Here is a 23395-nt window from a genome sequence, read left to right as displayed (position 1 = left end):
TTATAAATTATAAATGAGGTCTTATAATTGAAATCGAAAATAATATTAGCAGCGAAAGAAACTCTAGAACATTCATCCCAAGTTCAGTTTTTTTTTTTTTGGCCAACCCCAAGTTCAGTTTTGAAGAATGGGGGGGTGTTCACAAAATACCAAGTCATTGATCTTCCCACATTCACTTTGTCTTTTATTTTTTATTTTTTGGGTCACAATTTTGACTTTGATCAATAATTTATAAATTAGGTGGAAGAGTGGCACATAAATGCGAGGGGAATGGAATCGTGAAGCCTCCCATTTTATTGTCAAGGGTACGCCAATTTCCCCGTGAGCTTCCAAGTGTGAAGTCCATCAATTTAAATATAAGAGAAAATATAGGATTAGGTTGCAAGTGAGAGAGATGGTCAAAATTTTGTAGTTGAATTAATACTAAATATCTCTTTTAAAAACTTTCCTAAACATGTTATTTTGAGTTTCTAAGAGAGGGAGATTTTGTAATTACAAAAACATATATTAACACCCTGTTATTATAAGTAGGATTCAACTTGTAAATTTTCATCCCATCTATAAAAGAATTCACATGCCACTCAGCTATAAGATTAAGATAGGAGAATTAAGGGTGAAATTAATGTACGATTCTCACATACTATGAAGAATTAAAATATTCTTTTAAAATAAAAATGTAATTAAAATATCATACGAATAATATTAAATAAATGTAATCAATATACTTATGATTACTTTTTTCTTGAGAAATACGCATAATAATGAAAGAGATTAGGGCTTGAGAAATCTTTGAAAAAGAACATGTAATTTACTTTTCTAATAACAAAGTGGTGTGAACATGTATTAATTTGCAATAGGGAAAACAGAAAGAGAGGAAGATGATCATGACACGCGCGTACGGTAAAAGCGCAAAAAAAGTAAAAACAGATTCTCAATCACAACTTTGGGTCTGTTTCCTTTCTCTTTTTTCCTTGGAAAAAATAAGGGAAAATTACACTCAAGTCCCACAGAGCATAATTAATATCAAAAAGGTCCCTCGAAATCACAAAATGATTCTGAAGTTTCCAGGGACCTGTGTGTAATTAATTCTAATTGTGAAATTACGTAGTTACCCCTGTTAATTTGAACCTATTTACAACCTCAACAATGACTGTTAACAACCCGAGAAGAGGTGGTTAACAACCTCAACAACGCCCCTGGTATTTCACAGAGTGAGTTGTCATGAGCACTGCCGAGGTTGTTAATCACGTCTTCTCGGGTTGTTAACAGCCACTGTTGAGATTGTAAACGAATTGCTGCAATAAAATTAGAACCTATTTACAACATCAACAGTGGCTGTTAACAACCCGAGAAGAGGTGGTTAACAACCTCAATAATGCCCCTGGCATTCCACAGAGTGAGTTGTCATGAGCACTGCCGAGGTTGTCAATCACGTCTTCTCGGGTTGTTAACAGCCATTGTTGAGATTGTAAACGAATTGTTGCAATAAAATTAACAGGGGTAAGTAGGTAATTTCACAATTAGAATTAATTACACACAGGTCCCTGGGGACTTCAGAATCATTTTGTGATTTTATGGGATCTTTTTGATATTAATTGTGCTCTGTGGGACCTGAGTGTAATTTTCTCAAAAAACAAACAAACGAAGCAATCATAGGCTTGGATCCACTCGGGCGTCAAAACCCATCTCCACTTTAATATTGTGGGATGGCTTGGTTCTATCTAAACTTACATACTAATCTTTTTCTTCACTTCATTCTTCCGAGCTTTTATCAAAGGTTAAAGCCGGCTGGCAAAAAGAAAGAAAAGGAAAGGTCCATTCGAGTTGGGCTCACAGGGTTATTTTTGCCAACCCAGTAATTTAGAAATGACGAGCGTTTGCATTTTCCAGAAAAATATATCATTTTTATAGACTAGGATCAAATGTTGAGTGTTTAAGTACCTGATATCAAATTCAACATTTTACATATGTCAATTTTGTTCAAGATTCTAGCGGGAATTATTTAAGAGAGAATTATAATGAGGTCCTGAGAAAAGAAAATAATTATCACGAAGTACTAATAACAAATGAGCAATTGTCAAACCTGTTATTACAGAATGCTCTGTTATTACTAAAACTTTATAGTAATTGCGTTTTGTATCTGAGTGTAATTCTCCCAATATTTGAATAATAACACCTAAATCAAGATTTAAATGACAATTATTTTTTTTGACATCAATTATACAGGTGTCTTGCCAAACGTGGCCTGGCGATGGCAGTCAAGGGCTCAGCCTTTGGCATAGTCATGCCATAAACCTCTGCAGTATCAACATGGTCCAATGGGGTCCAATCAAAGCAATGAAAGAGTCGAGCTAGAGCCATCAAAACCAAAGTCACTCCAAGCGGCGCGCCAGGACACTTCCTCTTCCCAGCACTGAATGGCAATATCTTGAAGTCAGCTCCGTGGCTTATCTCCACTCGACTTCCATCAGCCGGCAAGTGCCTCTCGGGCCTAAACTCCTCCACGTTATCCCAAATCTTGGTGTTACGACCCAATCCGTGGGTGTTAATGAAGACACGTGTCCCTGGAGGGATATGGTAGCCGTTGATGGTGGTAGCACGCAGGGACTCGTGTGGGATTAGAAAAGGACCCGCAGGATGCATCCGGAAGGTTTCACGCACGACACAGCGCAGGTAGTTAAGGTGCGCCAAGTCAGATTCAGTGACCATTCTGTTGGGGCCCACAATAGAATCAAGCTCCTGCTGGATTTTATGAAGGACACGTGGATGCTTAATCACCTCTGTCATCGCCCATTCGTTAGTCACGGCCGATGTATCCGTGGCTGCAGCTATCATGTCCTATCCATAATGTTTTACACAATAATACCTCTTTATACCATAGAAACCCAAAAATAGATAACACAAACATGCATTTAAGTACCTTTCGTATTCCTAAATACTAGTTTTAGTTCTTAATATAAACTAGTTGATTAATTTAAGTAAATTAAGAAAACAAGTTAATTAGTTATTCGTAATAAATGAGTGTTGTATTTCCTAAAATATCCTTGCCAATCAATATTATTGGTTAAAACTATTATTATTAGAAAGATTATCTTAGAAAAAAATAAATAAATATGGGATACAAAGTGAATTAATGTCTTCTATTTAGAACTAAAATAAAAGTCAAACAGTATCTTATATTAAGGACCGGAGGTAGTATAAACAAGTACCTGAATTAAGGCTTTGATTTCAACATCATCCATATGTTGTTTCCCATCTTCACCAGGCAAAGAAAGCAAGACATCCACAAAGTCCATTTCTTCATCTTCATTATCACCTTTCTTGCCCTTGTTTCTCATGACTTCCCTGTGTTCCTCAATTATCTTGGAGTGGAAGTCGTCCACTCTCTTCTCAACCTCTCTCATTTTCTTCTCACACCCAGAGGGATCTATCCACCTCCACATTGGGAGGTAGTCACCTAAGTATATCACACCCAGTAGCCAAAACAACTCATGAGTTATGTGCATAAATTCCATGGCCTCTTGAGGCCCTGCTGATTTTGACCCAAAATATTGTTTTCCCAACAACATTCTCGTCACATTGTTCATTGAGAAGCCACCCAGCACTTCCCTTAGGTTGATGGGCTTTCCTGATTGGGCCTGGCCCAACATCCGCCACGAGGTGTTGGGCCTCATCTTCTCGGTGTTTGGCAAATGACTCCAGTCGCTTCGTCGTCAGCAGATGCTCCATGCAAATTCTTCTCATCCTCTTCCAATGAGGTCCCAGAGGAGCCAGGGCAACATCGCCTCGCCCATATGCAAGATGAACGGCGGCAAGGGTGTGTGGGCGAGAGGCGAAGACATCATCCTGGCGGACGAGGATTTCATGGATGATGCTTGGGTCATTAGTGGTGATGGCATGGACTTGGCCCAGTTTGAGGTAAACTAAGGGCCCATATGTGTCACACAGAGAGGCAAAGTCTCTGTGTGGGTATTGGCCCAGTTGGAGCAGATTGCCTACTATGGGCCACTTTAGTGGGCCCGGGGGAAGCGGCTCCTTGGGTTTGGGTACAGACCTGTCGATGACCCAATGCTGAATGAATTTTGCGACAAGAGTTACAGCAAGTAAGGCTGACAAAAATGCTGCCAAATCCATTCCCAATATCAATTCCTTGAACTCACACGAGCATTCCCCAATTCATGTTTCTTTTTCTCAATTTTTTCCCAAATAAATATTGAGAATGAGTCAATGGAAGTTCAAGTCATAGCCACGCCTTTATAGACTTTATCATTCACCATTTTGGCATGATCTTTTTTTAGTTCTGTTCTTGGTAGAGAAGTTGTATTTTGTATTGACGCACTCAAATTTTGTGCCTTTTGTGTGACATAGCTGTGCCTTGTTATTCTCTATCGGCTTTGTTCCAACTACAAAGAAAATGAGTGTTGCATTTCTCTCCCCTGGCGAGATTTATTCGCAAAAATGAGAATGCGCATGATCTCCAGTTTAGGTGATCAAGTTAATACTGTATTATAACATTGGGGAACAAAATTCTAGATGAGTTTTTGTTTTCCTTCATGTAAAATGGCTCTATTAAGAAAATATATAGCTTGGGTCTACGTTGAAAAACACTTACTGAAATTTGGTACGTTTGGATTAACCGTGAAAAAGGTAATTTATTTTTAATTTGATATTTTAAAAAAACTGGATTAGGTAAATGTTAGATCGAATAATGTAATTTATGTTTGGATTGGATTTTATAAAAGTTAGTTCGTAAAAGTAGAAAAGTTATTTGGATTGTGATTAAATAAGTAAATTTAATTTGTAAAACTACAAAAATTGGTATGATTTTTATCAAATACTAAAAAATTATTAAAAAAATAAATTTACATAATATAATGAATTTAAATTATTTTAATAGGAATAAGTGAAATTTAATGACTGAAATGTATTTTAAAAAATTAAAAATATTATAAAAAATTTGAAAATAAAAATGTACTATTGAAAAAAATTTACAAATATTAAAAATACAAAATTAAATATACTTAGTAAATAAAAATGTATATAAATCCTAAATATTTCTTGCTAGCAATATATAAATTATAAATAGTGCGTTGGCAAGAAGTATAAGTTATAAATTATAAATAATAACAATAACAGTATCTAATTAAGGATCTGTAGCATTGAGCCAGTCGGCCAAAGAGTGATGCTCTCCTTTTGTTTTCCTATGTCTCTACAGTGATGTAGAGAGTGTTTGGATAAAACCAAACTATGAGAGTAGTTTCTTTGGGAAAAGTTATTTTTAAGAATGGATTTTGAAAGAATACGTTTTGTAAAAAAGTGATTTCGATAAAATGAAGATATTTGGATAATTGTTATTAGAAGCATTTTTTATATCTACAAATTACTAAAAAGGATATAAGTTAATATGATAATTACATAAAAGATAGATTTTATAATATATTTTTATTTGAAGTAATAAATTTGTTACTAATATATTTTTTGCCAATATAATAAATAATATATAAAAAATTAATTAATAAATAATTAATATGTGTATATGTATTTATAAAATATAAGATTAAACATGTTTTTAAAAAATGATTTTTTTGCTAGCTAAAAAATATTATTTTATCTTGAAGATTTTAAACATAAAATCTCAGCTATTTTTTTTTTTTTTGCAAAATTGAATTTGAAATTCATTGCATAACAATCAAGGAAGAAAAAACCAGATCAGACCAACCAATTCAACCAGAAAATCGATGAACCAGCCTAAGTTTCAGTCTAGTTTAGCCTAAAAACCAACCCCCAATTAACCTAGAATGAATGAGAATAAACCTGTAAAAACAGGGAAAATTGCTGGGTGGACTAGGTTGGCCGTTTTTTCTTTTTTGTTTTTTTTTTTAACTTCTAATCTTGCTCTCACCGTTCAGTGAAAACCATGGACACTGCAGAGACATGCAGTAGGAACAGAGGAGATCATGGAGGCTGAGGAAAAGAAATCTTTGTCTGTGCTACTTTGAAGTATATCCATAGAAGATTGGAAGAGAAGGAGAAAGATAAGAGAGAGAGAGAGAGTAGGATGGATGAATAAAGTGTAGAGAAGAAAAATGGTGCTGGTCTTTCGCTATTTCTCCACTTCTCCATTCTATTTGAGGAAGAAATAGAAGTGAGGACGACAGGAAGTAATTTGAGAGAGAGAAGGGAGAAATGGTAATGCGTGCTCAATGAGGCAAGATAATCTGCTACCACTCTAGTCTACTCTGCTTGTTCAATGTCGAAGGAGAGAGACATTGCTTTGTGATGTGTGATATAAGGAGGAAATTGGGCATGGCACGTGGGAGAGAGAAGATAGAGAAAAAAGAAATAAAAAATAAAAAAATTTATATACATAGATATTTTATAACATGATTACCCATTTAAAAATTAAATATTGTTTTTTATAATTAGAATATGAATATTTTAACTAATTTTAATTAAATTAAATTATTTTAATTATTACCAGTCTGACCCTGATCTGACCTATTAACCCTTGAACCAGTGTCTTGACCGGTTCAATGTTCGGTCTGACTTTTTGTTCCTTGATAACAATTGACGTGAGAAATTTTTTTTCCCAAGAGAGATAGATTGCTTGCATGTAAATAATTATCATCATCGTCTTAGAGACTTTAATTCATCCACTTTGCCTTTCTCTCTCCTCTGACACCTATCATAATTAGAGCCGGTAATATGGGTTGAACCTGCGGGCTCAACTCGCTAACAAGTGGCAGGTTGGGTTGATAAAAATTAGGATCATTTTAAAATGAAAGTTTTGAACCCATAACCACCAAGCCCAAACCCGCGGCGAGCTAACCCGTAGGGTTGGCGGGCCAACCCGTTTAACCATTTCTTTTTTTTTTTTTGTGCAAATTTTTCCCTTTGCCTCTTAGTCTCTACACTCTCGGCCCAGTCCACAATCCAGCGATGAGCAGTCCATATCTAACAGTCCAACACAACAACACCAGCACAATCCCATTTTCACATTTTGCCTGTGTGTCGCACTCCTCCTAGACCTAGTCTCCCAGTCGCCCTCGGCCAGTCCTAACTCCCAAGCCGCAAGCTCTCCGCTCTCTGTCTCTACTTTGCGCCTTTGACCTAGCTCATGAGTGATGATTGAGCACTTGATAGTTGATAGTGATTTGCGTAGTGACATTGTGTTTGTGACTTTGTGGTGGTGTTAATTTGGATTTATGTTTTAATTTGAGATGTTTGTTAAATTATTAAGGACATATCATGTTCATGTAATCATATGTCTAATATTTTGATATATTTGAAAGTTGAAAGTTGAAACTTTGGATGGATTCCATGTTTTATTTATGATAATTTCTATTTGCATGTTTTATTTTAGGTATTTAGAAATTTGAGACTTTGAATAGGTTTTATTAAAAAAAATAAAAAAATCACAAAATTTGGCTGGTTGGCGGGTTGGGTTGGAAAAATTTCGGCCCGCCAGAAAACAGTCCTAAAAAACCCGGCTCGCCAAGTTTCAGGCCCGCCACGGGCCAACCCATAACAGTATTTTCACAGTCCAAAAGCAATTTTTTTTTTTTGTTTTGGATGAAACCATAGTTTTGATAGGCTAAACCATGGTTTCAAAAAATTATGGGATGGTTGGGTATTTTTTAGATCAAACCATGATTTGGGCCTTAACGCTTTCGGCAAGTTTGCAAAACACCTCCGTGATCGCACTACACAAGCCATAAGCATAAAAAACCTGCTTCTACTTTATCGCGTGAATGTGGCGAAAGCTCTTTTTTTTTTTTAGGCTATTCCAAACACAATAAAATGACAAAAGCAGGCTAAAAGCATCTTTTCGATATTGAAACGTGACTCTTTTTTTTTTTTTCCATTTAAACTAGAGTGTTTGATATTAGACAAAAGTGCTTTTAAAATTTTTTTTTTTTACAAATTAAGACAAATTCATTAACATATTTACATTATATATATGTATTATAAAATTACTTTTAAAGTTATGATTTAATTTTTATCCAAACACTTTTTTAAAATATCTTCCACGGTACACAATGTCATTTATATCCATCGAAATATAAGCATCCACGCCTACAAGGGTCGGGTCCGACTGGTCGCAAACGGGAACGCAAGGCGCCTTCCCTACCATGTTATGGGCTCGATACCTGTGAGTGCACCTGGGATTAGTCTGGCCTTGCTGAGACTGGGATACCCTGAGGCAGCGATCACATCCTACTCAAAAAAAAAAAAATATAAGCATCCACTAGAAGGGAAAACCGCAGCGCGGGGGAGCACAACCAAATTGAACTGATTGCCCGCCATGACGTCTTTGATATAAGAAAACAAAAGAAAAGGAGTGTTTAATTTATATTCTTTTAATTTCTCCCATGAATTATTCCATGGCATTGATTTTATTTGAGACAAAAATATCTTTCACGGTAAGTTTTTGGCGGTATCAAACCGAACAAGGAGTATTTAATACCTGATCGGTCAATTCTCATCCCAAGGTTCCATGGTCTAGTGGTCAGGACATTGGACTCTGAATCCAGTAACCCGAGTTCAAATCTCGGTGGAACCTCTCTTTTTTATTCGTGCTTTCATTCGTGTCCGCTTCTATGCCCAACTGTTCTACGCTGTCAAGCTATTTAATCTTTTTTGCCATCCTATCTTAGTACTGGGCAAATTTTCTCATTCGTTGGACAGACTTTTTCCACACATTGTTCGTATTGTGCTCCTTAATGGAATCTGAAACTCGACAGAAAATTGAGGAAACGGTGCTGGATATACTGAAGAATGCCAACATTGATGAAGCGACTGAGTTCACAATCCGACTCGCGGCCTCGGAGCGGCTCGGGATGGATCTTTCTGACTTGGAACACAAGCTGCTTGTGAGAGGAATTGTAGAGTCGTATCTGCTCGCTATCGCCGAGGAAGAAGGTGGAAGGTTCCCCGCATCTGAGCTGAGTGCTCCACAAGAGACTAGAGAGGTGATGCAGTATGAGCAAGAGGCGAAGCCAAACAAGGAGGTTTTGGGGGACTCGGAGCGCATAATTTGCCAGGTGAAGCCGGTGTTTTATGATAATCTTTTGTTTTCCCTGGTAATTCAAATTTACTCGGGACCAGTAGTGTGGAAAAACTGAAACTTTATGTTTTCTTCTATGCTCGGTAACCTTCTGGATGTCTTAGATAGATGTTTGTAACGAATCATTTGAAAGCCCTAAATTCTGTTTGTTTTCCGAAAAAAGTTGAGGGAAAAGATGAGGAATTTACATTTTTAGAGTATTGTGTATTTGTTGTTCTAGTTGTCTGTAAATACTTCGGAAGGAAGGCAGGAACTCTAGCAAGGAGTTAGAGGGCCAAGCCTGCATTATGTTTTCCCCCAAGTAAGGATGAGGAACAGCCCAAAACTGGTTGCTTTGTTCTGTCTTGCCAAAGCATACTAAAATTGCGGCAATGTGATAGTTAGCGTACTTAAGGTTCATTTGCAGGGGAAGAACTCATGAAAAATAATTCATATTTTGATTCATTATTTGTCTTCATTTTTTTAACTTTATGGTTTTTCTAGAGATAGCTTCCATGCCATGTAATGTGGAAAGCAGAACTTTTAGCCTAACGTTTCATAGCATAATATAGTGGTAGAAAAATAATTCCAATCTGTAAATGCAGTTGTTATTTTGTGTTGTTTTCCGGATGTTCTGTATAATGTTTCTTTCCTAATCGCTGGTCTTAGACTCTTAATAGACATTGTTTCTTTTAGCTATCAAACAAAAGGAATGTGGTGGTTCATGATTTCAGAGGGAAAAAGTTAGTCTCAATCAGGGACTTTTATCAAAAAGATGGAAAACAGCTTCCTTCAGCTAAAGGTAATTACAAATATTTGCTATCAAATTTCATAATGCTCACTTAGCTTTTGGTCTTGCCAATCCAATTGCATGGATTATCCCCTTCTCGAGTGAAGCATTGCATTTTAGTGCATCCGTTTCTGGAATCTATTCCTTGGTTTGATATTGTCTCAACTGCTGTAAGCACATAAATTTCTTCAGTACTCTTCAGTGAGGATTGTTGAAGCATGGATTTAAACCTAGGAAGAAAATGCATTGAAAGAATCTAAAGGGAAGATAAAAGCTTTGAGTTTGTAAAGCTGCAAATATGTTGCCAGATCCTCTGCAAATCCCGCATTTCTTTTAGAGCATCATTTGACTAGACTCACTTTGATGAATTGCCGAAGCTACATTTGATTTATGTTTGATTTTATACCATCTGTTATATGTAGTTTTCTGGACCAGTTATTGAACAGGCTCATTAATCTGTGTTTTATACTAGTCTATATAAATGCTCACATTTTAAAGAGGTAAAAAATTTGGTGCCTCGATCATTGGTGGTGAGGGGTTTTCTAATGGAGGGGTGTCACTTTTTATTTGTCTCTTGATGTCTGTTGTTTAATGCCCCGCAATTTTTTCTGCCTGAAACAGAGGAAGATGCTAACTTCCTAACAAAGATGAGGAGGTTGGTATTGCCCTATAAATGGCTCAGTTTTGGTTGGCTAAATTGATTTGAACCTATCCGTTATCTGTCTGCTGCTAATTTTAGGGATAAGTTTGCCGACTGAGCAATGGTCTGCATTCAAGAAAAGTGTCCCTGCTATAGAGGAGGCTATTACAAAGATGGAAGCAAAGTTGAGGTAAGTTTATTTTATTGTGAAATATGTGATGGCATGAATATTTCTAATTTGTTATTATATTTTAATCACCAGCTTGTGTTTGCAAAAATGTACCTCCCAATTTCTTAAGTATCAGGAAAAATACTTGTTTGCAAAGATAAGTTATGAACGATATTTGTTTTGAGCTTGAATTCTACATATATGATATACCCAAATATCTTAAAAGAGGTTCCCATATGCGTGCAAGTAAGGATGTTGACTTACCAACTTTCAGTTACCTTTGTGATAGTACGTAAACCATGGACATGAATAATGTAGTTCAATTCTTAATTTCTTTTTTCTGCATGCTTACAGTTTACTAACTGCAAGCTATATGGTACCATGCCTGTATTTTAATTGTAAAATGACAAGTTCTCCTAGAAACTTATTTCCTGTTTTATTCCTGGCCAAAAAGAAAGCATGTAGCTAGACGCTTGATAACATTGATTGGAGTGTATGAATGAGGTGGCTGCTGAATAGCAATAACAGTATGTGTTCCTTAGATGGGTTTAACTAACATCATCTAACCAATATTATGTAGACCCGACGTTCATCATAAGCAAAATGGAGATGTGCTGAACCCAATTCATGGTAAGCAAAATGGAGATGTGCTGAACCCAATTCATGGTAAGCAAAATGAAGATGTGCTGAACCCAATGCATGGTAAGCAAAATGAAGATGAGCTGAACCCAATTCATGATAAGCAAAATGAAGATGTGCTGAACCCAATTCTTGATGCTGCTCCTCCTGAATCTGTCCCTATTGAAATCAGCCGTTTTGATGGGAAAAATTACCATTTCTGGGTTCAGCAGATGGAATCACTCTTGAAGCAACTAAAGATTGCATATGTTCTCACTGAACTATGCCCAAATGCTACACCAGGACCACACTCAAGCGCTGTAGAAGTTGCTGAAGCCAGGGCGGCAGAAAAGAGGTGGGTGAATGATGATTTCATGTGCCGCCGCAACATCTTGTGCTATTTATCTGATCATCTGTTTAATCAGTATGCAAATAGAAAAATGACTGCTAAAGAACTATGGGAAGAATTAAAACAAGTTTATTTGTATGAGGAATTTGGAACAAAGAGATCACAAGTGAAAAGATACATGGAATTTGAATTCGTTGAGGAAAAATCCATACTTGAGCAAGTCCAAGAATTAAATGCCATTGCAGACTCTGTTGTCTCTGCTGGAATGGTGATCGACGAAAACTTTCACGTCAGTGTCCTCATCTCCAAGCTTCCTCCATCTTGGAAGGATGTTTGCATCAAGCTAATGCGTGAGGAGTATCTACCATTTTGGATGTTAATGGAACGTTTGAGGACGGAGGAAGAATCTCGTAATCCAGTTAAACAAGGGGGCGAACCTTCCAGTAGTAACACAGGCTATCATGAGGCCAGAAAATTGTTTCAAAGAGGTCCAGATACGAGGCTTTCAAGCATGTATGGCCAGAGGAGTAGGCCAGACGTGAATGTCAAGAGTACAATCTGTTATGTCTGTGGCAAGAAAGGGCATCTTGCCAGAAACTGTTGGAGGAGATTTGACAATCAAACCCAAGAAAAAAGAACAGAAGAAAATAGGCCCTCCACACCAGTAGTTTCACGGGTTAACATGGTTGGTGTCACTGAGTAGATACCACCGACATGGTGCTTTTGATTTCTGAGTAATTAGAAAAAGAATGGGTGATTGGAAAGCATGTGGTAGTGTTCTCTTACACACAGTTTTGTGAAAAAAATTTTAACTGGATTTGGCTGACAAAAAGTGCTGCCAAATGGATCATGAAGTTCCTTGTAATCATGCGAGGTGGGTTCTGCGGAATTTTGTCCTATGAGAAGGTATTTTTCGACGAATACTTTGCTCCAGTGCGTAGGGTCTGATCTGTATATAGACCTCATCAAGGAGGGAGATACTGTATGCCTCTATTGTTTTGTACATTTTCAGTAGTTTGATGGAATAATTTCGTCTTTCACACGATTAGTTGCCCATGTATTGAGTGATTTTGATTTATGAACACTCCTATTGAAAAGATCAATTGGAAGACAAAACCAAAAAACTAAAAAGGGGGGGAGTTTGAGAAAGTGATGGATTTCATTTAATATTTACCTTAGATCGAATCTTTGTCATGTCAAAAATAAAACTAGAGGTAAGATTTTTCATTTTTCTTTCCTGAGCACAAACATTCTGCTTGAAACAGTGGGGTAATAAACATGGAATTTTTCATCTATATACCAGTGTCTGTGAGAATTCGGTTCATTGTTGTTTAGCTTATTAGGCCTTTGGGTCATGTTTGGTACAAAGTATTAAAAATTAAGAATAAGAATTAAGATTGTTGTTAAAAACATACGTTAAAAAGATATTTACCATGAATGATTTTTTATCATATGAGATTAGGTAGTCCCATACAAATAGGATTAGAGAATACCACCTCTTCTTATGGTATTCCCTAATCCCACATATATGAGCTTGTGTAATCCCAAGTATCATATAATTATTCATGTTAAATATCATTTTAATATAGTTTTGTACTCTCAATCTCAATGATCATCCCTTAATGTTTCGTACCAAACGGGACTTTGTTATCCAGTAGATTACAAAAGTGGGCCCACAAATGCAAAAAAGACTTCCTAGACCGGCGAAACTCTATTTCAAGGCTTGAAAGCCCAATAGATCCCATGCCGTCCCATAACTATTTTAAGGCTGGAGCCCAGAGTCCCAAGCACGGAAGCACCCATCCCTTCTGCCTCTAATATTCCCATTGCCCAGAAAAGTACTATGCATGTCATGCATTAACACACACACGCACACGTGGTTCTGCTCGGACCCATAACCCGTTCATGTCACTTCAAACTTTGGTAAGGAGATGAGAAACTTGTAGATTTCTGATAACGGTGAAAAGTGGTTATTTATTTGTCTTTTTTTTTTTCCCCAGTGTCTTTATTCTAATAATGTCTTTGCACTTAAGAAGAAAGAATAAAAATTTTTATTTACTCATACAAGTAGTTTGTTTTAATACCAATACAACTTTTAGAATAAACGACACATGTTTTCAGCATTTCAGTGACTTAATTTGTTGATATACAACTAAATAATTACGTAACTTCTTGTGTTTACAAACGCTACTATAAAAAAATATCATATTAATTCTGCACATCAAATCGTGTCCAGTTCAATACGCACGCATGTGTGGATGCTACATAGAACTCGTCATGTTTACCAAAAACATATTTAAATTACACTTTAGAAAAAAATGTTTAATTTTTTTCCAGCAAAATAGATTTTATTAAATCGAAGCTGACAGATTTTCTGTGCTCGAAACGAATTCTTTTTTTCGCATGTGAATATATCACGTGATGGTGATGATGAAAAATTAACTAATGCATGTTGTTTTTTTTTTTTGAAATAGATTCAGATCTTGGGCTAAGGTGCGCCCAGCACCCCGAACTATTTACCCAGGTGTGTCTAGTGGCGTAAAGTAATTTTGGGTGCATTCAGTATCCTAAACTAATTAAAATGGTGCGTCCATATCCCAAGCTAACAAAAATGTTATGTTTAACTGTTACTTTCCTGACTCAACTTAAAGTTGACCCCAAATATTCTAAATTGAATTTATTTCCTTCCTCTTCTTCTAAATAAATTGACTTTTGAGTAAGAATAATACACATCGGGTGCCCATCCTTCCTCTTCTTCTAAATAAATTGACTTTTGAGTAAGAATAATACACATCGGGTGCCCATGTGTCTACCATGTAGAATATCTGGGGTTAACTTTAAGCTGAGTCAGGAAAGTAACAGTTAAACATAACATTTCTGTTAGCTTGTGATATGGACGCACCATTTTAATTAGTTTAGGACACTGGATGCATTCAAAATTACTTTAAACCACTGAACATATCTGGATAAATAATTCAGGGTACTGGGTACACCTTAGCCCTCAGATCTTTTAAATATATTCTGAACACTTTAGATTTAAAATATTAATATTTAAGTTATCATTTATATAGGTGGGGTCTGACAGAAATTTGAAGGCTGTCTCGTCTTTTTTGGGCCTCCCGTCAAAATATAAAATTTAAATTCACACCATTGCTTGGAAGGGAAAAAAAAAAACAAGAAGAAGAGAAAAACAGCAACACTGGCAACATTACTCGTTATTCGTCAAATCCAATGATGTGGTCCAAACCTAATTCTACTTTACAACTGATATATATCTCCTCGTTGGACTGATCCTTATCTGTCAAATTTATGGCACATTTTTCTCCCCGGCAAAAAAAAAAAGAGATTATTCTTCCTTTTTTTTAAAAAAAAAGAATTATAATAACGTGTGGATCCCAGGGTTTATTTTGGAGATACAGTTAGTGGATAAGGTTTTTTTTGACCAGCCAGTCAGTGGATGAGGTTGAATCCATAAAAGGAAGGAAGCAGAGTGGAATAGGCATAGGCGTGGCACTGAATGCAACATACACCACATCCACATGAGATGCTTATGTATGAGGCCACACACACACACACACACACACGCCCAACATTGAAACGTTACAAATAAAACAATTGTCTCATCAGTGAGACAAAGTGTGAAGTATACATAACATCACGGCTTTTAAGTTGGAATCTTTTCTTGTCATACAACTGCTCCTGTATGTTACGCTCATGCAAAGATTTTAGAGAAGAACATATAGATACCAGCTGAACTTACTTACGCTTCTTATGTTAACTCTTATTAAAAGGGCTATTTAATTAGTTTGAATAGATTTAAAAAATTAGTTAAATTAGTTATTCATAATAAATAAGTATTATTTTTCTTAAAATATCTTTACTAATCATATGTATTAATTAGAACTATTGTTTGATGAAATCTTTAATATATGTAATTACTATAAGAATTAAATTAGAAAAAATAAATAAATATAAGAATCAGAGTGAGTTAAGACCTTATAGTTAAAATCAAATTGAATCTCAAACTAATTTTTATATTAAAAACTGTAAATGCTATTTATGAGTTTTGATCGGAATCAAGAAATCAAGAAATATGTTAAATGTCAACTATTGCCTGCTTTCACCCAGAAAGGACTCAAGACGGCTCGAGAGAGGAGGGTCGAAAGTCGAAGCCCTCTAAGCATGAGAGCACAAAAACACCGACAAGCGAAAAAACTGAGAGTCCCACTCCCACCCTGACGGAAAAGACCACAAGGCAGATATATCCTCAATTATGTATTGGCCATGGTAAGCTAAACCACAGTGAGCTAAACCATTAATTACATATATTAATAATCATTCATTGTTTATTTCTGTCTCTGGTAGTTGGCATGTAGTTGTTTCACCATTATATTACATTATTATCTTTCAAAAAAATATTATAAGTCTATTAATTCATTTAAAATTTAATATATAAAATCCATCATCTTTTTAAAAGTAAACCAATATCTCAAACTTAAATATTATGCGAGAGAACGAGTCAATAGAAAAGTTTAGAGTAAAATACTCTAACATTCCTTGTATTTTATCCTAATTATATTGATCTTCTTTCTATTTTAAAAACATACACTTAAGTTTAAATCGTTAATTTCATTAAGAATATTTTAAAAAGATATTTTTTTAAACTAAAATTTATGTTGAAAGAACATTGATTTACTAATTTACCCTTCATAATATTAAATTCTTAAATTTTGGCCAAACCTATTTTGAAATTGGGACAGAAAATTAAGTAAATTAGTTAATGTAAACATACAATATTGGACAAAAATTTAACTAATTCTTTAAATAAATATATAATCAATCAAATAAGTTATAAATGTTGCCAACGGAATTTTTGTTTAAAAATTTTAAATTATAAATTTGAATGATTTATATATGTCCCAAACTCACATGATTTATATTATATGGTAAAAAAAATGCATTTAAAACATCTAACCTAAGTAAATAAGTTTCAGTATGTTATGAAGATTTAAAATTATATAATCTATAATACAATTAAAATTAATAAATTTTATAAAATATTTAAAAGTTTGAAAATATATGTATTATAATTATTTTTTGTTGTATCAAAAATTACTTTTTATAGATATAAATGTTCAAAAAATGTTTTTGTTGAGGAGGGATGTTTTAGTCAAAATAAAAGTTTGAAAGTCAAATTTAACGGTCAACTAGTGATTTGATGGATAGAAATGAAATCTCAAACATATAAGGATGATTTGTGTAACATACATTTTAATTTCAAATAAAATTTATATAGATTTTCAAAATAAAGGGAAAGTTTCTGTAATTTAAGTAAAATAAAAAGGTAGTCAATATATCTCACTCAAAAGTTTATTTAATAAACCAAACCCACTCGTGTGTACCGCATGAAGATTAAAAATGAATTGTATTATCCACGACACATCTTAATAAAGATTATATTATTAATGTTGATTGATCAATTGATTCAATTTGAACATGTCAAATTGAGAAATCCATAAACAATTGAATCGTATCAAAGTTTTCTAATGAAGATATCATATTCTAAGGCTAGATTTTAAAGGTTAGGGGAAAGCGTATGAACTGACCAAGAATTTTTAAAAGACAATTCACAGTTTCGTCCACAGCGCTGAATTATTCAAAGTTCAAGCAGTCAATTCAAAGAAAAGGAAATAAATAGTATGTGTGACCCAAAGGCTTAAAAAAGAGTCAGACAGACAAGTCCATAAGACTCTGACCAGGCCCACCACCGCGTCCAAAAATACGTTTTCTTACTATTTTTCTCGTACAATATTATGGTTGGTTTATTTATTTATTCATTTTTAATTTATAATAATAATATCTTTTTTTTTTTTTGCCTGAATAATAATATCTATATTTAATTGCTAGGCCACCAATAATTGGCCTTCCCTTTTGAAAAGCCAACACATGCACCACAATGCGCATGATTCTTGTCATCACAAAAGTCATTGGCTGACACGACCTGGGCACGTGAACGTTTTTCACAATCCAAAATCTCTCCATTTCTGACACGTCACGTTTTGGATTATGAGAGCCCCTGGGGCCCACCCAAGGTCGCGAACTGTTTTTTGAAAATCCACTCACACCATCTCGTTGTTGCTTAGGGCTTACCCTAGCAACAACAACAAGAGTATTTCAAAAAAGAGTGGTCGAAGATGTGGAGAGAAGCACCTAGGCTTTTCCAACTTTTTCATGTGCATCCAATCCAAGATTCTCCTCCTCTCGGATAAAAATAAAAGCAAAAGGCACAACACACCCACACACTAGAGAGAGAATCTTTTTACAGTTACTGCGGTTACTCGCCTTCCTCAATCTTCACTGCACGAGTCAACCAAACATCACTTTGCTCCCTTCCTTTTCCTCTTTTATATTCTTTTTCTTTCTTAATACACAAGCCAATCACCATTTCTCAATTAACTGCCCACACCCACAATTCCTCTTCTTCTTCTTTTCTTTTCTTTCTCTTTATTCATCGTTTCTTTTCATTCTTCTTCATCTTCTGTAACAAACGAGCCCCATGTATGATAAACAAGAGTTTCTAGCACTGTAAGTAACCCTGTGGATGCAACCTTAGATTCAATTCGTTAGATTAAATAAAGACAACAAATTGCGTCATTTTGTGGTTCCTATGACTCTGTCTTCAACTGATGACACTATCAACGATTAAGATATGTACCTCGGATAACACAAATTATTTAGTTCTAGCATTACCAACTGATGACAGTACTTTTTTATTTCAAAAAGATGAGAAAATAAGAGGAAAAAACTGATTCTAGGAGAAGAATACCCATATGAAATTACCCTCTATAGTCTCATAAAAGCTCCATGCATAAGATCCTGCAAACTCTGAAGCATCTGCTTTTCCTATATCATTAATTGTGGTTCTCAGAAGAATCCAGCGGTAAGAGGAGACAGAAGCTTGAGTCAAGAAGAGATCATCCTAGTCCAAACCAAACCAAGTCAAAAGGAAAACTATCCAAGGAACCGCGTAGACCATAAAACAAGAGAACTTCAAAAAGTGGTCTCACAAAAAGAAAAAAGGCGGGCTCACCAATTGCTTAACAAACTTAAACAGTTCTAAATGTCTAACCAGGGCAAAAGAATAGCTAAAAAATAAAAAAGGAAACTTAATATTGTCAGATTCACAAAGCTGGGACTTGTGATCCCTCTCAGTGCTACAAGCAGCAGAAAATTCATTAATACTTTTCGCTCTTATGCACAAAACTTGGCATCATACAAGAAAGAACACGAGATCTTGAAACACTAGGGGACTTGGTTAAACTAAACAAAACAATTCAATATGCAGGAACACTTTGTATGATGAAATGTGTATGCTATAGACAAACATAAATTTTCTGCCCTACTTGGTTAATAGGAGCTATTATTCTACAACTAGACGTTCTGGTTTCCACTGCTTCCCCCCCCCCCCGGGGATCCTTCGCTTGAATAACAAAATTTCTGATGAAGCTTCAAAAATGGTTCTTCACTTTGTATCGTCAAGCCTATGGACTAAAGTTAATTGCAGTTACCCTGTGCTAACCAAATGGTGACAGTGGGCCGTAAGCAATTGAATTCTCAAGAAAATGCTGCAATCAACTTCTCCTTTGTCAGCTGCTCAGATCCTTGAGACTTGATTACAAAGGAATGGAAGATGGTGTCATTTGCCATTGCAAATTTCGACTCAACAACACTAATTTGTGCATCTTTGAACTTCTGGATAACTCTTGAAATAGGATGATCATTGAGAGGGCTGCTCACCCTTACTACTACCTCATCCTGGGTAGCTTGAATATCGACATCGGTTGCTTGATTCTTATTTTCTACTTTCGGATCGGCCACTGGTGCCGGTACATCCCTCGAAGTGCTTCCTGATCTCTCCCTCTCAGATTCCATGATCTTTAGTTTTGCCTGAAGCTCATGGATATAGGCAATGGCATCTCCCAGCAAAGAAGCCTTGTCCATCTTGGATATATTGGGCACAACAGATCTAAGAGCATAGAACCGCTGATTCAGCTTCTCACGCCTCTGCCTCTCTGCTTCCACATGATTCAAGGGTTCTTCCCTCCCATTGGCAGGCTTTCTACCCCGTTTCCTCGGCTTCCTTTCATCTGTTGCCCCCAGTTGCTCTTCTTTGCATGAAGCTTCAACATCGGATAGCTCTGATTCGGCATTGATTGGTCTCACAGAAGGCCTTGAAGTGGCTCCAGAGAAATCAATTTGCATTTGCACCTGCCTTTGTGGTTGGTAGTTGCTAAGCCGAAAGTCTTGCCTATACTGGTTGACTCCCTCCGGTACATTGCAAACTGAGGACCTTGAAGGATAAATCTCAGTTGGGCTCGCCTGTTTCCCACCTTGATTAGCAGCCCAACTCGATCCATGAATACCATTTCGCACATTTGGAAAGCTAATATTATTGCCATTGGGCTGGCCATGACCTGCCCAAGGCCTCTCCTCCATTTTCCTCACAGCAAGCTTCTCCCTAAAATGGGGACGACCAGAGTTTAACGAGTTCAAGTCCTGCCCAAAAATCTTTGGAACTCCCTCCACCTTATCCCCAACTGGCAAACCAGAAAAGACACCATTTTCGTCTCTCTTCTCATTCACCACAACAGGCAATGGCGAAAGTGGGGAAACCCTAGGAATCGACGATTGTGTAGAAAACTCTGATTTTATCACCTGCAACAATTCTAAGCTCTCCCCTACCATCCTCACAGAACCCAATTCCACAACTCCGATGTCAGTAGGGACCAAAACTATGGTCTGAATTCCAGCTGATTTTGCCAAAAACGATCTCACACAGTAGTCAGAGCTAAGTGCCTCAGAGTACCACACATGCTTCCCTGAAGCAAGGCATTTACCAGGCCCACCATGGCCTCGAGGGAAGGAGAAGTACATGGAAGCCAGAAAGAACATTTCTGTATCAGTAACCCTATCCAATCCGAAGGCATAATTGTCTTCATCAGAACCCCCAAATGTTGTGTGAAGCTTCTGAAGCACCCCTTTCCTCATCCTCTGCTGCATCTCATCTTTTTCCAGGCGAAGAGTAAGAAGCCCTTTGACTCCACCTTCTTCTTCTTCTCCCTTGGGTTCTCTGCAACAGCCATCTCCCCAACCCAAAACCCAATCCCCAGATTTCTTCGACTGTGATATTTGCCAGAAAATCGCGTAGTTCCAGCTGAAATTCGACGCGTTTGGACGGTCCACGAGATCCGAAAGCTTGTTCTGCAAACTTTCGTCGCTTCCGACTGTCATTAACAAATTGTCGTTCGCCGCAGGGTTTGTAATCAAGTATTCAAAAGCTCGATTTCCCAGAACCGATGCAACCATGCCTTTTTCTTCATCATTCCACAACACACCTCCTAAACCCAACTCAAGCTTCATATCTAATCTCCAAAAATAAATCACCCAGGAAATAAAAAAATACTCGTAATCTCCAACTTTTCAACTCTCATTCAAATCTCAAATCATCAGAGAAATCTTTCATCAGCTCCTTAAATTCAATAAAATTACATCCACGAATGAGAAACCCTCGTAAAATACTGAACAGCGCCTCCAGTTTCAGTTTCAGATCTTACAAGTATAAACTCTGGGTTGCCGAGAAAACCCAGGATAAAAAAACAAAGAAAAAAGCAAACAATCGTAAAAAGAAGCCCGAACAACAATTCAAACCAACCAGGCAAAAGACGAGGACGAGGCTATGTTGGAAGAAGAGAACAGAGCGAAAACCACAGTCCGAGGAGAAACAGACATTCGAAGTAGGTTGGAGAGTTCAAGGAAGCTAAAGGGAAGCCTCCGAATCAGGTTTCTCAAATCAAAATGAAGGGAAAAGGCGGTCTTGCGTCGTTTATGCAGAGTGAAGAAGGGCAGTGTGTGAAAATTGAAGAGACGGAGAAAGAAGAGAGAGAGTTTTGAGAGAGAAACGAAACGGACCAAACGGGCATGCGACATACTCTCTTTCTAACTTCTAACTGCAAACAATAAACCATGGTTAGGTTAATCGTGAACTAGGGTTGTTTTTGTGAGTTGAGGAGGAGTCGTCATTGGCTTCTTCACATTTTGTTATACGAAACACCTGAAATATTAATTGTGCCGCGCCCACTCCCGTGTTTTGCCTTTTTTAAAAAACAAAATGTGTTTAAAATCGTGTGTTGACTCGGTATCCAATATTTTAAAATATTTTTATATTAACATTTATTATTTTAAACTAATTTTTGTGCATCGATGCTCTAAAATATTTGTTCCCTAATACTAACTGTCTTAAACTAAATTTCATCATGCACACTTTTTTTTTTTCAGGAGCACTCTATATAAGATGCTGATTACTATTGAAAAAATATTTTAAAGATAAAATGTCAAAATTATATCAAACATTATTTTAAAATGATGAGCATTATTCAAAAAATATTTTAAAATGTTAAATTTAGCAGAGATTAGTTTAAATACTGAGTGCTGTTAAATAAATTTCATGAACAATACTCCCTCCGTCTCTTATTATAAGGTATAATTTTTTCAATAGGTCTATTCCTTTTTATAAGATCCTCTTTGAATTTGTCCGAGTATTTAATATATTATTACTTATTTTACCTCTAATTTAATTCGTTTAATATATATATTTTTCATTTATCTCACTATTATCCTATCACATTTACCCATTTATATATAAGGATATAATTGGAAAAAAATTGTATTTGCTACATATTAATTGTTTTTAACTAATTTTAACTGTTTTCTTAAACCACGTAATTTAGTTAAAAAGATCTTATAATAAGGGACGGAGAGAAAATGTATTTTAACTCTAAAATCTTTGGCTCTATATAACTTCTACTAAACCTAACTCTTATTGCTAAAATTAAAGGGGTGTTTGGGTAATCCCAAAATCACTTTTCAGAAGTACTTTTCCACAAATCAAGGCAAACTCCTACACATATTTACTTTGTACACCGTAAAAGCACTTCTGAAACTATGATTTTGTTCTTACCCAAACACCCCCTAAATTACTCCCTCCGTTCCTTATTATAAGAGACATTTGATGCTTATGGTATGTTTCTATATATAAGAGACACTTAAAAGTTGTCTCTACTTTTTTGTGTTGATTTCCTATTTTACCCATATTTATTATCTCCAACTCACACTCTCTCTCCCTCCCACTTCTCTTTCTTTTAATATTTTAATTATTCTCTCTCTTGCTCTCTTTCCTTATTAATGAGGGCATTTTTGGAAAACAAATTATACTTTTTACACATTAATTGTTCTTAACTAATTTTAACTGTTTTTTTTATCAACGTATTTCAGTTATTTGTCTCTTATAATAAGGAACGGAAGGGAGTATTTTGCTAAACTTAAATGTGCTGAGGGATAAACTATTTTTGTACGTATCAAAAAGGTTACCTCATATTATTACCCAAAAAAAAAAAAAGGCGACCCCATGGGATGAGAGTTGGGTCACATGGGCGTTGTGGATAGGATTGGTTTTTTTTTCCCCTTTTACTTTTGATAATATATTATCAAGAAAAAATTCATCAACGGTGGAAAAAAAAAAAAATAGAGATAGGTTTTCTAAATTTTGTTTAAAACTAATAGAAATTTAAATATTTAATATTTATAAATCTTAAGGTAAAAATATTTACAAATTTGACATGCAAATTAGTAGTATAAGGTAATGGTGATGAGTGGGAAAGTGTTTTTATCTTAAAATTTATGAAGGATTACATTAAAATATATAGACATGCAATGAGATTAATAAT

The 23395-nt window shown here is 35.7% G+C and overlaps 3 protein-coding genes and 1 non-coding gene across 4 annotated transcripts; 2 read left to right on the top strand and 2 right to left on the bottom strand.

Annotated features, from left to right (window-relative positions):
* Positions 1 to 2214: 2214 nt before the first annotated feature.
* LOC114727726 (cytochrome P450 703A2-like) lies at positions 2215 to 4134 on the bottom strand. The gene is given in 3 exon segments (XM_028914441.1): positions 2215 to 2838; positions 3210 to 3645; positions 3647 to 4134. Coding segments are annotated over 3 exon segments (1548 nt in total).
* A 4357-nt stretch (positions 4135 to 8491) lies between these two features.
* On the top strand, positions 8492 to 8563 carry TRNAQ-CUG (transfer RNA glutamine (anticodon CUG)). Its single transcript has one exon. It is a non-coding gene; the product is annotated as a tRNA-Gln (tRNA).
* Positions 8564 to 8636: 73 nt separating this feature from the next.
* On the top strand, positions 8637 to 12578 carry LOC114727722 (uncharacterized). The gene is made up of 4 exons (XM_028914437.1): positions 8637 to 9044; positions 9743 to 9848; positions 10576 to 10666; positions 11226 to 12578. The coding sequence occupies exons 1-4, from the start codon at positions 8724 to 8726 to the stop codon at positions 12313 to 12315; spliced, it is 1608 nt and encodes a 535-aa protein (XP_028770270.1). The 5' UTR covers positions 8637 to 8723; the 3' UTR covers positions 12316 to 12578.
* A 6212-nt stretch (positions 12579 to 18790) lies between these two features.
* Positions 18791 to 21553, bottom strand: LOC114727730 (transcription factor bHLH13-like). Its single transcript, XM_028914447.1, has one exon. It carries the CDS (start codon positions 21030 to 21032, stop codon positions 19227 to 19229), a length of 1806 nt encoding a protein of 601 aa, XP_028770280.1. The 5' UTR covers positions 21033 to 21553; the 3' UTR covers positions 18791 to 19226.
* Between the last annotated feature and the right edge of the window lie 1842 nt (positions 21554 to 23395).

The sequence above is a fragment of the Neltuma alba genome, unplaced genomic scaffold, assembly GCF_004799145.2.
Source record: "Neltuma alba isolate B1F8T4 unplaced genomic scaffold, ASM479914v2 tig00012506_pilon, whole genome shotgun sequence".
Taxonomy (NCBI): Eukaryota; Viridiplantae; Streptophyta; class Magnoliopsida; order Fabales; family Fabaceae; genus Neltuma; species Neltuma alba.
Note: the sequence above shows the minus strand (reverse complement) of the source record. Positions and strands in the feature narration are given on the sequence as shown.